Here is a 16,048-nt window from a genome sequence, read left to right on the forward strand (position 1 = left end):
CGTATGAACTCACCCAGTAATTAATTCCTAAGACGTTGAGTCAGATATAGTTTCATATCCATGTGGAAGTTCTGGCAGAGAACATAATGTCATGTAAAATATCGCCACTTTTACCTGAGGAACAGCTAGACTGAAAATATAAAAACTTCCTTTGGGAACAGTCGATGTTTGGGAAGCACAAACATTATGGACCACACAATTGACAGGTGTGTTGTGATTGGTGTTCGGTCATTGATCACACCACCTATTTTGTGTGTCCCCATACTGTGCTTCCTAAAGTGTTGATGTGTATCTTTTCAGGAAAACGCTAAAATATGTATCTGAAAACATTATAGGGTAAAAATGAGCCACATAACAGTAAACTGGTACAGCTGGCCGTCTATCTGAATTGTAAACAAACACACACCATGCTGCTGCGTATAGCATAGCTACCGCCCCTAGCTACCGCCCCTAGCTACCGTCCCATCGCCTGAAGGAATGCAACGCTCTGATTGGTTCAGAAACTTCATAGCGGTGTTTCAACTTGAAGCCGTCTGAAACTTCAAAATTTCCGTTTCACAACGCCTTTAACTTATATTCAGTGATTTCACTTAATTCAAATATCACTTATTTTTTCTTATTTTTTGGATAATCCTCCCTACTATAAAGCGTGCTGACCATATAAGGAGTTCCGGTTTCGGTTTGGGCTTTGGGTGGCAAAGCCTTCATCCAATCAGGATGAGAGGGGCCTTCCTCCAATCATGATCGAGTGGGGCGGGCATTGGTGCGCGTGCTGTTGGTCTGTTGTACTTCCCCCACTGTAGAGCGTGTGTATGTGCACATCTTGTTACCGGGTGGACCGGGTTTTTTTTTCCAAATCACCCAAATCACTGAATGCTCCTTTAACCCATTTAGGCCTGAAATACCCATGTTTCTATATCAGTGGTTCTCATAGGGTTAAAACCCTATGTTTCTATATCAGTGGTTCTCAATATTTCATGTCAAGGAGTCCAAAAATTATATGTAATTGACCACAGACCCCCATCTGAAAATATGTTGTTCCAGGCAGGGACCTCTCAGACGCAAAGATTTGAGTTAAAAAACGTTCGATCTGAAAGAATATATATTCAAAGGGTTGCGGTTTGTGCTGCATTTTCACAATTTCTCAAAAATAGTAGATCTACAAGCTCATAGCGCGGCACTCGGTGCTGCGCTATGAGCTTGCTTCAATAGCTAAAGTATTAAACACAAACATTAAATTGCATTAACAACTAGAAAAAGTGCCCTTCTGGGCACAGGTCTCCACCAGGAGGATAGGACTGTGTGAGATGTTTGGCAAAATGTTTAGGAGTAATATAAACATGTTTGTCTTTGATGGCAATTGGATGACTTGAGGCATTTTGTTCCAAAAATGTGTTTTGCAAAAATCAACCTGTTGGTGGCGCTATAACAGGCCAATGAGAAAAGGGTGGGATATATTCCTCAGCCTAGTAAGAAAATGTGTGAAAGATTTCACGTAAATTGCATGCTGCGTTCATGATTTGAGGCTTTTGTTCAAAACGGGGCAATCTTGCAAACTGTGAAAGCCAATTATAGCCAATTAGGATGGAATATGAAATATCGGACAGATCCGACTTGAGCACATGACCATAGAGATACTGTGTAACGATTTGTGAGATTTTTGGACAGAATCTGTAGGAGTAATATCAAAAAATGTGTTTTACAAAAGTCGGCCTCCTGGTGGCGCTATAAAAGGCAGATGCGGAAAATGCAGGTCAAAGGTTTGTCCTTGGCCTCTAGGGAGTGTGCATGCAACGTTTCACGCAGATCGGTGCAGTTTTAGGTAAAAATGTGAAAAGCTGCCTCATGGTGGCGCTATAACAGGCCGTTCTGGAAAATGCGGGGCAGAGGTTCATCGTTGGCATCCAGGGAGTGTGTGTGCAAAGTTTGGCATCGACCAGGTTAACGGTGCCGGAGATTAGCTGGTAACAGACGGACGGAAGGACGGACGGACGGACGGACACACACACACACGGACGGACACACACACACACACACGGACGGAGTGCAAAACATACTCTCTCCCCATGCCTTCGGCCTGGTGGAGACAATAAAGATAATTTAATGTTTGATTTGACAGTTTGTTTTACAACGTCGTTACATCACCTAAATCACAGCATGATAAGAGCGCCCCTCACTTCACACGGGTGTGATTTTTTTAAATTTGAATCGACCATATGCAAAATAAAAATCAGACCCCGTCAGGAAGTGTGTGGTGCAAAAAAAAAAAAAAAGAACCCTCACCTTCCCATCATGCACCTGTGCAGTGTGATGCTCAACAGTGCCACTTTGTCACCTCCCCCCTCCATCATTAACCCTGTGTGTCCCTGTGTCCACAGCGTACCTCCCCCCTCCATCATTAACCCTGTGTGTCCCTGTGTCCACAGCGTACCCCCCCCCCCCCTCCATCATTAACCCTGTGTGTCCCTGTGTCCACAGCGTACCCCCCCCCTCCATCATTAACCCTGTGTGTCCCTGTGTCCACAGCGTACCCCCCCCCCCCTCCATCATTAACCCTGTGTGTCCCTGTGTCCACAGCGTACCCCCCCCCTCCATCATTAACCCTGTGTGTCCCTGTGTCCACAGCGTACCCCCCCCCCTCCATCATTAACCCTGTGTGTCTCTGTGTCCACAGCGTACCTCCCCCCTCCATCATTAACCCTGTGTGTCCCTGTGTCCACAGCGTACCCCCCCCCCCTCCATCATTAACCCTGTGTGTCCCTGTGTCCACAGCGTACCCCCCCCCCCCCTCCATCATTAACCCTGTGTGTCCCTGTGTCCACAGCGTACCCCCCCCCTCCATCATTAACCCTGTGTGTCCCTGTGTCCACAGCGTACCCCCCCCCTCCATCATTAACCCTGTGTGTCCCTGTGTCCACAGCGTACCCCCCCCCCCCTCCATCATTAACCCTGTGTGTCCCTGTGTCCACAGCGTACCCCCCCCCCTCCATCATTAACCCTGTGTGTCCCTGTGTCCACAGCGTACCCCCCCCCCTCCATCATTAACCCTGTGTGTCTCTGTGTCCACAGCGTACCTCCCCCCCTCCATCATTAACCCTGTGTGTCCCTGTGTCCACAGCGTACCCCCCCCCCCCTCCATCATTAACCCTGTGTGTCCCTGTGTCCACAGCGTACCCCCCCCCCTCCATCATTAACCCTGTGTGTCCCTGTGTCCACAGCGTACCCCCCCCCCCTCCATCATTAACCCTGTGTGTCCCTGTGTCCACAGCGTACCTCCCCCCCCTCCATCATTAACCCTGTGTGTCCCTGTGTCCACAGCGTACCTCCCCCCTCCATCATTAACCCTGTGTGTCCCTGTGTCCACAGCGTACCCCCCCCCCTCCATCATTAACCCTGTGTGTCCCTGTGTCCACAGCGTACCTCCCCCCCTCCATCATTAACCCTGTGTGTCTCTGTGTCCACAGCGTACCCCCCCCCCTCCATCATTAACCCTGTGTGTCCCTGTGTCCACAGCGTACCCCCCCCCCTCCATCATTAACCCTGTGTGTCCCTGTGTCCACAGCGTACCTCCCCCCCTCCATCATTAACCCTGTGTGTCTCTGTGTCCACAGCGTACCCCCCCCCCTCCATCATTAACCCTGTGTGTCTCTGTGTCCACAGCGTACCCCCCCCCCCTCCATCATTAACCCTGTGTGTCTCTGTGTCCACAGCGTACCTCCCCCCCCTCCATCATTAACCCTGTGTGTCCCTGTGTCCACAGCGTACCCCCTCCCCCCTCCATCATTAACCCTGTGTGTCTCTGTGTCCACAGCGTACCCCCTCCCCCCTCCATCATTAACCCTGTGTGTCCCTGTGTCCACAGCGTACCCCCTCCCCCCTCCATCATTAACCCTGTGTGTCTCTGTGTCCACAGCGTACCCCCTCCCCCCTCCATCATTAACCCTGTGTGTCCCTGTGTCCACAGCGTACCCCCTCCCCCCTCCATCATTAACCCTGTGTGTCCCTGTGTCCACAGCGTACCCCCCCCCCCTCCATCATTAACCCTGTGTGTCCCTGTGTCCACAGCGTACCCCCCCCCCTCCATCATTAACCCTGTGTGTCCCTGTGTCCACAGCGTACCCCCCCCCCTCCATCATTAACCCTGTGTGTCCCTGTGTCCACAGCGTACCCCCCCCCCCCTCCATCATTAACCCTGTGTGTCTCTGTGTCCACAGCGTACTTCCCCCCCCTCCATCATTAACCCTGTGTGTCCCTGTGTCCACAGCGTACCCCCTCCCCCCTCCATCATTAACCCTGTGTGTCCCTGTGTCCACAGCGTACCCCCTCCCCCCTCCATCATTAACCCTGTGTGTCCCTGTGTCCACAGCGTACCCCCCCCCTCCATCATTAACCCTGTGTGTCCCTGTGTCCACAGCGTACCCCCCCCCCCTCCATCATTAACCCTGTGTGTCCCTGTGTCCACAGCGTACCTCCCCCCCTCCATCATTAACCCTGTGTGTCCCTGTGTCCACAGCGTACTTCCCCCCCCTCCATCATTAACCCTGTGTGTCTCTGTGTCCACAGCGTACCTCCCCCCTCCATCATTAACCCTGTGTGTCCCTGTGTCCACAGCGTACTTCCCCCCCCTCCATCATTAACCCTGTGTGTCTCTGTGTCCACAGCGTACCTCCCCCCTCCATCATTAACCCTGTGTGTCCCTGTGTCCACAGCGTACCCCCTCCCCCCTCCATCATTAACCCTGTGTGTCCCTGTGTCCACAGCGTACCTCCCCCCCCCTCCATCATTAACCCTGTGTGTCCCTGTGTCCACAGCGTACCCCCTCCCCCCCTCCATCATTAACCCTGTGTGTCCCTGTGTCCACAGCGTACCCCCTCCCCCCTCCATCATTAACCCTGTGTGTCCCTGTGTCCACAGCGTACCCCCCCCCCTCCATCATTAACCCTGTGTGTCCCTGTGTCCACAGCGTACCCCCCCCCCCTCCATCATTAACCCTGTGTGTCCCTGTGTCCACAGCGTACCCCCTCCCCCCTCCATCATTAACCCTGTGTGTCCCTGTGTCCACAGCGTACCCCCCCCCCTCCATCATTAACCCTGTGTGTCCCTGTGTCCACAGCGTACCCCCCCCCCCTCCATCATTAACCCTGTGTGTCCCTGTGTCCACAGCGTACCTCCCCCCCCCCCTCCATCATTAACCCTGTGTGTCCCTGTGTCCACAGCGTACTTCCCCCCCCTCCATCATTAACCCTGTGTGTCCCTGTGTCCACAGCGTACCCCCCCCCCCTCCATCATTAACCCTGTGTGTCTCTGTGTCCACAGCGTACCTCCCCCCCCCCCTCCATCATTAACCCTGTGTGTCCCTGTGTCCACAGCGTACCCCCTCCCCCCTCCATCATTAACCCTGTGTGTCTCTGTGTCCACAGCGTACCCCCTCCCCCCTCCATCATTAACCCTGTGTGTCTCTGTGTCCACAGCGTACCCCCTCCCCCCTCCATCATTAACCCTGTGTGTCCCTGTGTCCACAGCGTACCTCCCCCCCTCCATCATTAACCCTGTGTGTCCCTGTGTCCACAGCGTACCCCCTCCCCCCTCCATCATTAACCCTGTGTGTCCCTGTGTCCACAGCGTACCCCCTCCCCACCTCCATCATTAACCCTGTGTGTCCCTGTGTCCACAGCGTACCTCCTCCCCCCCCTCCATCATTAACCCTGTGTCCACAGCGTACCTCCTCCCCCCCTCCATCATTAACCCTGTGTGTCTCTGTGTCCACAGCGTACCTCCCCCCTCCATCATTAACCCTGTGTGTCTCTGTGTCCACAGCGTACCCCCCCCCCCCCTCCATCATTAACCCTGTGTGTCCACAGCGTACCCCCCCCCTCCATCATTAACCCTGTGTGTCTCTGTGTCCACAGCGTACCCCCCCCCTCCATCATTAACCCTGTGTGTCCCTGTGTCCACAGCGTACCCCCCCCTCCATCATTAACCCTGTGTGTCTCTGTGTCCACAGCGTACCCCCCCCCCCCTCCATCATTAACCCTGTGTGTCCCTGTGTCCACAGCGTACCCCCCCCCTCCATCATTAACCCTGTGTGTCCCTGTGTCCACAGCGTACCCCCCCCCCTCCATCATTAACCCTGTGTGTCCCTGTGTCCACAGCGTACCTCCCCCCCCCTCCATCATTAACCCTGTGTGTCCCTGTGTCCACAGCGTACCCCCCCCCCCCCTCCATCATTAACCCTGTGTGTCCCTGTGTCCACAGCGTACCCCCTCCCCCCTCCATCATTAACCCTGTGTCCCTGTGTCCACAGCGTACCCCCCCCCCTCCATCATTAACCCTGTGTGTCCCTGTGTCCACAGCGTACCCCCCCCCCCCCCTCCATCATTAACCCTGTGTGTCCCTGTGTCCACAGCGTACCTCCTCCCCCCCTCCATCATTAACCCTGTGTGTCTCTGTGTCCACAGCGTACCTCCCCCCCTCCATCATTAACCCTGTGTGTCCCTGTGTCCACAGCGTACCTCCCCCCCCTCCATCATTAACCCTGTGTGTCCCTGTGTCCACAGCGTACCCCCCCCCTCCATCATTAACCCTGTGTGTCCCTGTGTCCACAGCGTACCCCCCCCCTCCATCATTAACCCTGTGTGTCCCTGTGTCCACAGCGTACCTCCCCCCTCCATCATTAACCCTGTGTGTCCCTGTGTCCACAGCGTACCCCCCCCCTCCATCATTAACCCTGTGTGTCCCTGTGTCCACAGCGTACCTCCTCCCCCTCCATCATTAACCCTGTGTGTCCCTGTGTCCACAGCGTACCTCCCCCCCTCCATCATTAACCCTGTGTGTCCCTGTGTCCACAGCGTACCCCCTCCCCCCTCCATCATTAACCCTGTGTGTCCCTGTGTCCACAGCGTACCTCCCCTCCCTCCATCATTAACCCTGTGTGTCCCTGTGTCCACAGCGTACCCCCCCCCCCTCCATCATTAACCCTGTGTGTCCCTGTGTCCACAGCGTACCCCCTCCCCCCTCCATCATTAACCCTGTGTGTCCCTGTGTCCACAGCGTACCTCCCCCCCTCCATCATTAACCCTGTGTGTCCCTGTGTCCACAGCGTACCCCCCCCCCTCCATCCTTAACCCTGTGTGTCCCTGTGTCCACAGCGTACCTCCCCCCTCCATCATTAACCCTGTGTGTCCCTGTGTCCACAGCGTACCCCCCCCCCCCTCCATCATTAACCCTGTGTGTCCCTGTGTCCACAGCGTACCCCCCCCCCTCCATCATTAACCCTGTGTGTCCCTGTGTCCACAGCGTACCCCCTCCCCCCTCCATCATTAACCCTGTGTGTCCCTGTGTCCACAGCGTACCCCCCCCCCCCCCTCCATCATTAACCCTGTGTGTCCCTGTGTCCACAGCGTACCTCCCCCCTCCATCATTAACCCTGTGTGTCCCTGTGTCCACAGCGTACCTCCTCCCCCCCTCCATCATTAACCCTGTGTGTCCCTGTGTCCACAGCGTACCTCCCCCCCTCCGTCATGCTGCCTCCCAGACGTCTCCAGACGCTGCTCCGTCAGGCGGTGGAGCTGCAGAGAGACCGCTGCCTCTACCACAACACCAAGATGGACGCCAGCCTGGACTCTGTGTCCATGCTACTGGACCACGTCTGTAGCCGGTGAGTACCTCCCTCTGTCTCTCTCTCTGTCTGTCTCTATGTCTCTCTACCACAACACCAGCCTGGACTCTGTGTCCATGCTGCTGGACCACGTCTGTAGCCGGTCAGTACCTCCCTAACTCTCTCTGTCTGTCTGTCTGTCTGTCTTTATGTCTCTCTACCACAACACCAGCCTGGACTCTGTGTCCATGTTACTGGACCACTTCTGTAGCCGGTCAGTACCTCTCTCTCTCTGTCTGTCTCTATGTCTCTCTACCACAACACCAGCCTGGACTCTGTGTCCATGCTACTGGATAGATCTCTCTATCTCTATCTCTCCCTCTCCCGTGGCTCCAGTTGGCCTGAGGCTCCGCCCCCTGTGTCCCAGCCTGAACCTATAGGCTTCAGTTGGCCTGAGCCCCCCCCCCCCCCCCCCCCCCCCTGTGTACCGTGTTAACAGGGTTGATGTCAGGTCACTGTGAGGCAGTGGTTCAGTATAGAGATGCAACCGATCCGATATATCGGGATCGGCCTCCGATCCAGCTTAATTAATGTATCGGAGATCGGATTTGACGCCACCGATACACGCTCCGATACAGGAGGGGGAAACGTGTTTAATGTTTACTACAGTCCGTTCCGACAGTGCAGTGAGCGAATCCAACCTCCAGTATGTACAGACTGCAAACAGAGACTATAGAAAAAAAGACCCACTAAGGTGCAATATGCAAGAGAATGGAATCACTTACAGACTTAACAGTATTAGAAGTATAAAGTTTACCCGTCGTCGCACGGATCAGTCAAGTCACTGCATGCGCAGTTGTGTGGTGGAGACTCGATCATCTCCACACCACAGCTGCGTTCTGACATTGTTGTTGATGAGATTGCTCTTGTAATCCATTCTTCTGCTATATATTAACTGCACACACGTGCTGTTTAGCGCTATGTGATTCAATCTTTGTAACTTTATTATTGCCATTGGAAATGCTGCTGTGACGATGATGAAGAATAAGCGCACGTCGTCGTCGCGGTTAAATCCGTCTTTATATAATTGGCTCAGTTATCAAACCATGACATTGTTGTCAGAACTCAGAAGCTCAAATATTGATTCAGATTGTAAGTTTAGTGCAATTCTTAAGACAAAGACAGAGTTTGCAAACTAAAGTTGCATAAACACAACACCAGCACCATAACAAACGTCCTGAGACCTGAGGTATTTTTTTTCTCCCCGAGTTCTGTCGGTAAGGCTCAAGGCTTGTTAGCCAGGCTATTTTGTCACATGATAGCGCAGCTGATTCCAGGCATCACATTAGGGGTAAAAGGTACCACTGTACATAGCAATAATAATAATTACTATTATTATTATTAATAGACCATAGTATTAATTATGGTTACATGCAGGCATCACTTTAGGGGTAAAAAGGTACCTTTGCACATAATAATAATAATAATTAAAAAAAAACATACTATTAATTAACAGGTTGCCATTTCCTTAAGGTTTACAGGTTAAACACTTCTTATTCTTATTTGTAAACACTTAACCATAAACATCCCCTCTTTGAATTTAAATGTAAGGCATTTGTACATTATTTGCTATTTAGAGATATGCTGTGTATTACACCCTTGTGTAACATTACACAACAAACAATATTAATAGTATGACTGCTCTATTATTTGAAGACTATTCTACAATTAAAAAAATCACACCCGTGTGAAGTGAGGGGCACTCTTATCATTGTACATCATCATGACGTAACATGTCTATTTGCTCAGACACTATGATGTAAATTCTCCATTCATTGTCAACAGGAATTTAATGTTTGTGTAAGACAAAAATCTACACTTAGCTGAATATAGGAGGGGCTTGCGCCCCTCAAAAATAAGGGGACTTCCCTCAAGTCAAACCACTCGTTAGTCAGACCCATGCTGCGGGTTACAAATCATCGTGGCTTGGGTTAGGTTAGGGTTTAGGATAGTGTTAATAATGGTCTGACTAAATTGAGATCTCTAACCAATGCCACGCTACCAAAAATAATGTCAATGCGCATTTTGTATTACATTTTTTTGCTATGTAAAATATCGGATATCGGGAGTGTATCGGGAAATTTCAAAAATTAATATATCGGATCGGATCGGAATTGAAAAATCAGTATCGTTGCATCTCTAGTTCAGTACCGTGTTAACAGGTACTGCGCCGGTACTCGGTCCGCGCCGCTTTGTGAGCTTGTACATCGGCTATTTTCTTTTTTTTTTAATGGAATGTTTTCGATTTTTCTTTGATTTCTTCATGGAATTACTGAACAAAAAATAATTGTTTTTAATTGATAAGTTTTTTGGTTATGTTTTTGAGTGGTGCAACCACTCCAAGGAACAGCAATGTCCGTGTTGACCTATGTGTGTGGCTATGAGTACCAGTAGGGGCAAAAGTGGCGCTGTTGTGCCAGAAACAGAGATAGAGAGATAGTGTTGCACTGTTGCCTAGTTACAGAGCGAGAGAGAGGCAGGGGGAGAGGGGAGAGGGGAGTTGCACCACTCAGTTCACACAGGTGTGATTTAAAAAATAATATTAATAATTAAAACCAAAATGTAGTGAACAAAAAAAACAAATAAAAAAACCCATCAAGGGACTATACGCATGGGGTCCCGACCCTCTGCTTGGCCAACGCATGGGGTCCCGACCCTCTGCTTGGCCAACGCATGGGGTCCCCACCCCCCACCCTCTGCTTGGCCAACGCATGGGGTCCCCACCCTCTGCTTGGCCAACGCATGGGGTCCCGACCCTCTGCTTGGCCAACGCATGGGGTCCCGACCCTCTGCTTGGCCAACGCATGGGGTCCCGACCCTCTGCTTGGCCAACGCATGGGGTCCCGACCCTCTGCTTGACCAACGCATGGTGTCCCCACCCCCCACCCTCTGCTTGACCAACGCATGGGGTCCCGACCCTCTGCTTGGCCAACGCATGGGGTCCCGACCCTCTGCTTGGCCAACGCATGGGGTCCCCACCCTCTGCTTGGCCAACGCATGGGGTCCCCACCCTCTGCTTGGCCAACGCATGGGGTCCCGACCCTCTGCTTGGCCAACGCATGGGGTCCCCACCCCCCACCCTCTGCTTGGCCAACGCATGGGGTCCCCACCCTCTGCTTGGCCAACGCATGGGGTCCCCACCCTCTGCTTGGCCAACGCATGGGGTCCCGACCCTCTGCTTGGCCAACGCATGGTGTCCCCACCCCCCACCCTCTGCTTGGCCAACGCATGGGGTCCCGACCCTCTGCTTGGCCAACGCATGGGGTCCCCACCCCCCACCCTCTGCTTGGCCAACGCATGGGGTCCCGACCCTCTGCTTGGCCAACGCATGGGGTCCCGACCCTCTGCTTGGCCAACGCATGGGGTCCCGACCCTCTGCTTGACCAACGCATGGGGTCCCGACCCTCTGCTTGGCCAACGCATGGTGTCCCCACCCCCCACCCTCTGCTTGACCAACGCATGGGGTCCCGACCCTCTGCTTGGCCAACGCATGGGGTCCCCACCCTCTGCTTGGCCAACGCATGGGGTCCCGACCCTCTGCTTGGCCAACGCATGGTGTCCCCACCCCCCACCCTCTGCTTGACCAACGCATGGGGTCCCGACCCTCTGCTTGGCCAACGCATGGGGTCCCCACCCTCTGCTTGGCCAACGCATGGGGTCCCGACCCTCTGCTTGACCAACGCATGGTGTCCCCACCCTCTGCTTGACCAACGCATGGGGTCCCGACCCTCTGCTTGGCCAACGCATGGGGTCCCGACCCTCTGCTTGACCAACGCATGGGGTCCCGACCCTCTGCTTGACCAACGCATGGGGTCCCGACCCTCTGCTTGGCCAACGCATGGGGTCCCGACCCTCTGCTTGACCAACGCATGGGGTCCCGACCCTCTGCTTGGCCAACGCATGGGGTCCCCACCCTCTGCTTGGCCAACGCATGGGGTCCCGACCCTCTGCTTGACCAACGCATGGGGTCCCGACCCTCTGCTTGGCCAACGCATGGGGTCCCGACCCTCTGCTTGGCCAACGCATGGGGTCCCGACCCTCTGCTTGGCCAACGCATGGGGTCCCGACCCTCTGCTTGACCAACGCATGGGGTCCCGACCCTCTGCTTGGCCAACGCATGGGGTCCCGACCCTCTGCTTGGGAAACTGTGCTGTGGAGAACTGAAAGGAGTGTGTGTGTGACGGTCACACTGGGCTATGGGATCCCAGTGGGTCTAATCCCACGGCCCGAACACCACCTCTCTCCCAGCCTAGTAATCCAATCATAGCTCACTGTCTAATATTAATATGATTATACTGTACACCATTATGCTATGGATGGAACACTGTTGGATGTCTCTCAGAGGGACATCTATTGGTGTAACACGGTTGGATGTCTCTCTGAGGGACATCTATTGGTGTAACACGGTTGGATGTCTCTCTGAGGGACATCTATTGGTGTAACACGGTTGGATGTCTCTCAGAGGGACATCTATTGGTGTAACACGGTTGGATGTCTCAGAGGGACATCTATGGATGTAACACGGTTGGATGTCTCTCAGAGGGACATATATTGGTGTAACACGGTTGGATGTCTCTCAGTGAGACATCTATGGATGTAACACGGTTGGATGTCTCTCAGTGAGACATCTATGGATGTAACACGGTTGGATGTCTCTCAGAGGGACATCTATTGGTGTAACACGGTTGGATGTCTCTCTGAGGGACATCTATGGATGTAACACGGTTGGATGTCTCTCAGAGGGACATCTATTGGTGTAACACGGTTGGATGTCTCTCAGAGGGACATCTATGGATGTAACACTGTTGGATGTCTCTCTGAGGGACATCTATTGGTGTAACACGGTTGGATTTCTCTGAGGGACATCTATGGATGTAACACGGTTGGATGTCTCTCAGAGGGACATCTATTCGTGTAACACGGTTCGATGTCTCTCAGAGGGACATCTATTGGTGTAACACGGTTGGATGTCTCTCAGAGGGACTTCTATTGGTGTAACACAGTTGGATGTCTCTCAGAGGGACTTCTATTGGTGTAACACAGTTGGATGTCTCTCTGAGGGACTTCTATTGGTGTAACACAGTTGGATGTCTCTCTCAGGGACATCTATGGATGTAACACGGTTGGATGTCTCTCAGGGACATCTATTGGTGTAACACGGTTGGATGTCTCTCAGAGGGACATCTATTGGTGTAACACGGTTGGATGTCTCTCAGAGGGACATCTATTGGTGTAACACGGTTTGATGTCTCTCAGAGGGACATATATTGGTGTAACACGGTTGGATGTCTCTCTGAGGGACATCTATGGATGTAACACGGTTGGATGTCTCTGAGGGACATCTATTGGTGTAACACGGTTGGATGTCTCTCTGAGGGACATCTATGGATGTAACACGGTTGGATGTCTCTCAGTGGGACATCTATTGATGTAACACAGTTGGATGTCTCTCTGAGGGACATCTATTGGTGTAACACTGTTGGATGTCTCTCAGAGGGACATCTATGGATGTAACACGGTTGGATGTCTCTCTGAGGGACATCTATTGGTGTAACACGGTTGGATGTCTCTGAGGGACATCTATTGATGTAACACGGTTGGATGTCTCTGAGGGACATCTATTGGTGTAACACGGTTGGATGTCTCTCAGCGGGACTTCTATTGGTGTAACACGGTTGGATGTCTCTCAGAGGGACATCTATTGGTGTAACACGGTTTGATGTCTCTCAGAGGGACATCTATTGGTGTAACACGGTTGGATGTCTCTCAGAGGGACATCTATTGGTGTAACACGGTTGGATGTCTCTCAGAGGGACATCTATTGGTGTAACACGGTTGGATGTCTCTCAGAGGGACTTCTATTGGTGTAACACGGTTGGATGTCTCTCAGAGGGACATCTATTGGTGTAACACGGTTGGATGTCTCTCTGAGGGACATCTATGGATGTAACACGGTTGGATGTCTCTCAGAGGGACATCTATTGGTGTAACACGGTTGGATGTCTCTCAGAGGGACATCTATGGATGTAACACTGTTGGATGTCTCTCTGAGGGACATCTATTGGTGTAACACGGTTGGATTTCTCTGAGGGACATCTATGGATGTAACACGGTTGGATGTCTCTCAGAGGGACATCTATTCGTGTAACACGGTTCGATGTCTCTCAGAGGGACATCTATTGGTGTAACACGGTTGGATGTCTCTCAGAGGGACTTCTATTGGTGTAACACAGTTGGATGTCTCTCAGAGGGACTTCTATTGGTGTAACACAGTTGGATGTCTCTCTGAGGGACTTCTATTGGTGTAACACAGTTGGATGTCTCTCTCAGGGACATCTATGGATGTAACACGGTTGGATGTCTCTCAGGGACATCTATTGGTGTAACACGGTTGGATGTCTCTCAGAGGGACATCTATTGGTGTAACACGGTTGGATGTCTCTCAGAGGGACATCTATTGGTGTAACACGGTTTGATGTCTCTCAGAGGGACATATATTGGTGTAACACGGTTGGATGTCTCTCTGAGGGACATCTATGGATGTAACACGGTTGGATGTCTCTGAGGGACATCTATTGGTGTAACACGGTTGGATGTCTCTCTGAGGGACATCTATGGATGTAACACGGTTGGATGTCTCTCAGTGGGACATCTATTGATGTAACACAGTTGGATGTCTCTCTGAGGGACATCTATTGGTGTAACACTGTTGGATGTCTCTCAGAGGGACATCTATGGATGTAACACGGTTGGATGTCTCTCTGAGGGACATCTATTGGTGTAACACGGTTGGATGTCTCTGAGGGACATCTATTGATGTAACACGGTTGGATGTCTCTGAGGGACATCTATTGGTGTAACACTGTTGGATGTCTCTCAGCGGGACTTCTATTGGTGTAACACGGTTGGATGTCTCTCAGAGGGACATCTATTGGTGTAACACGGTTTGATGTCTCTCAGAGGGACATCTATTGGTGTAACACGGTTGGATGTCTCTCAGAGGGACATCTATTGGTGTAACACGGTTGGATGTCTCTCAGAGGGACATCTATTGGTGTAACACGGTTTGATGTCTCTCAGAGGGACATCTATTGGTGTAACACGGTTGGATGTCTCTCAGAGGGACATCTATTGGTGTAACACGGTTGGATGTCTCTCAGAGGGACATCTATGGATGTAACACGGTTGGATGTCTCTCAGAGGGACTTCTATTGGTGTAACACGGTTGGATGTCTCTCTGAGGGACTTCTATTGGTGTAACACGGTTGGATGTCTCTGAGGGACATCTATGGATGTAACACGGTTGGATGTCTCTGATGGACATCTATTGGTGTAACACGGTTGGATGTCTCTGAGGGACATCTATTGGTGTAACACGGTTGGATGTCTCTCAGAGGGACATCTATTGGTGTAACACGGTTGGATGTCTCTCAGAGGGACTTCTATTGGTGTAACACGGTTGGATGTCTCTCAGAGGGACATCTATTGGTGTAACACGGTTGGATGTCTCTCTGAGGGACATCTATTGGTGTAACACTGTTGGATGTCTCTCAGAGGGACTTATATTGGTGTAACACGGTTGGATGTCTCTCAGTGGGACATCTATTGGTGTAACACTGTTGGATGTCTCTCAGAGGGACTTATATTGGTGTAACACGGTTGGATGTCTCTCAGTGGGACATCTATTGGTGTAACACGGTTGGATGTCTCAGTGGGACATCTATTGGTGTAACACGGTTGGATGTCTCAGTGGGACATCTATGGATGTAACACGGTTGGATGTCTCTCAGGGACATCTATGGGTGTAACACGGTTGGATGTCTCAGTGGGACATCTATTGATGTAACACGGTTGGATGTCTCAGTGGGACATCTATTGATGTAACACGGTTGGATGTCTCAGTGGGACATCTATTGATGTAACACGGTTGGATGTGTGAACCTGGGGCCAGTTGACAAAAGAAATAGCAGATCTACAAGCTCGTAGCACGCCACTCGCTTGTAGATCTGCTATTTTTGAAAAATCGAAGAATGACTGACATAGAAACAGCTTTTTCAGAAAACTGTCAGGATGTAGAAGAATGGGTTTTAATTAAGATGATGAAATAAATGAATGTCTCTGGTCTCACACAGGAAGCAGTTCCCGTGCTACACGCAGCAGATCCTGACAGAACATTGCAACGAGGTGTGGTTCTGTAAGTTCTCCAACGACGGAACCAAGCTGGCCACCGGCTCCAAGGACACCACGGTCATCATCTGGACCGTGGACCCGGTGAGCACACGCACGCACGCACACACACACACACACACCACGGTCATCATCTGGACCGTGGACCCGGTGAGCACACGCACGCACGCACACACACACACACACACCATGGTCATCATCTGG

The 16,048-nt window shown here is 51.9% G+C and overlaps 1 protein-coding gene across 1 annotated transcript in view; it reads left to right on the forward strand.

Moving 5' to 3' along the window:
• The window catches only part of LOC306919133 (WD repeat-containing protein 26-like), a gene marked incomplete at its 5' end in the record, with an annotated part of 98,726 nt that overhangs the window by 40,326 nt on the left and 42,352 nt on the right, over nt 1-16,048 (forward strand). Inside the window, 2 exons of the mRNA XM_079531968.1 lie at nt 7,501-7,657; nt 15,790-15,928. Of these exons, the coding sequence (XP_079388094.1) occupies nt 7,501-7,657; nt 15,790-15,928 (296 nt within the window). The remainder of the gene's footprint in view (nt 1-7,500; nt 7,658-15,789; nt 15,929-16,048) is intronic.

Source organism: Electrona antarctica (assembly GCF_951216825.1).
Source record: "Electrona antarctica genome assembly, contig: scaffold_103, whole genome shotgun sequence".
NCBI classification, from domain to species: Eukaryota; Metazoa; Chordata; class Actinopteri; order Myctophiformes; family Myctophidae; genus Electrona; species Electrona antarctica.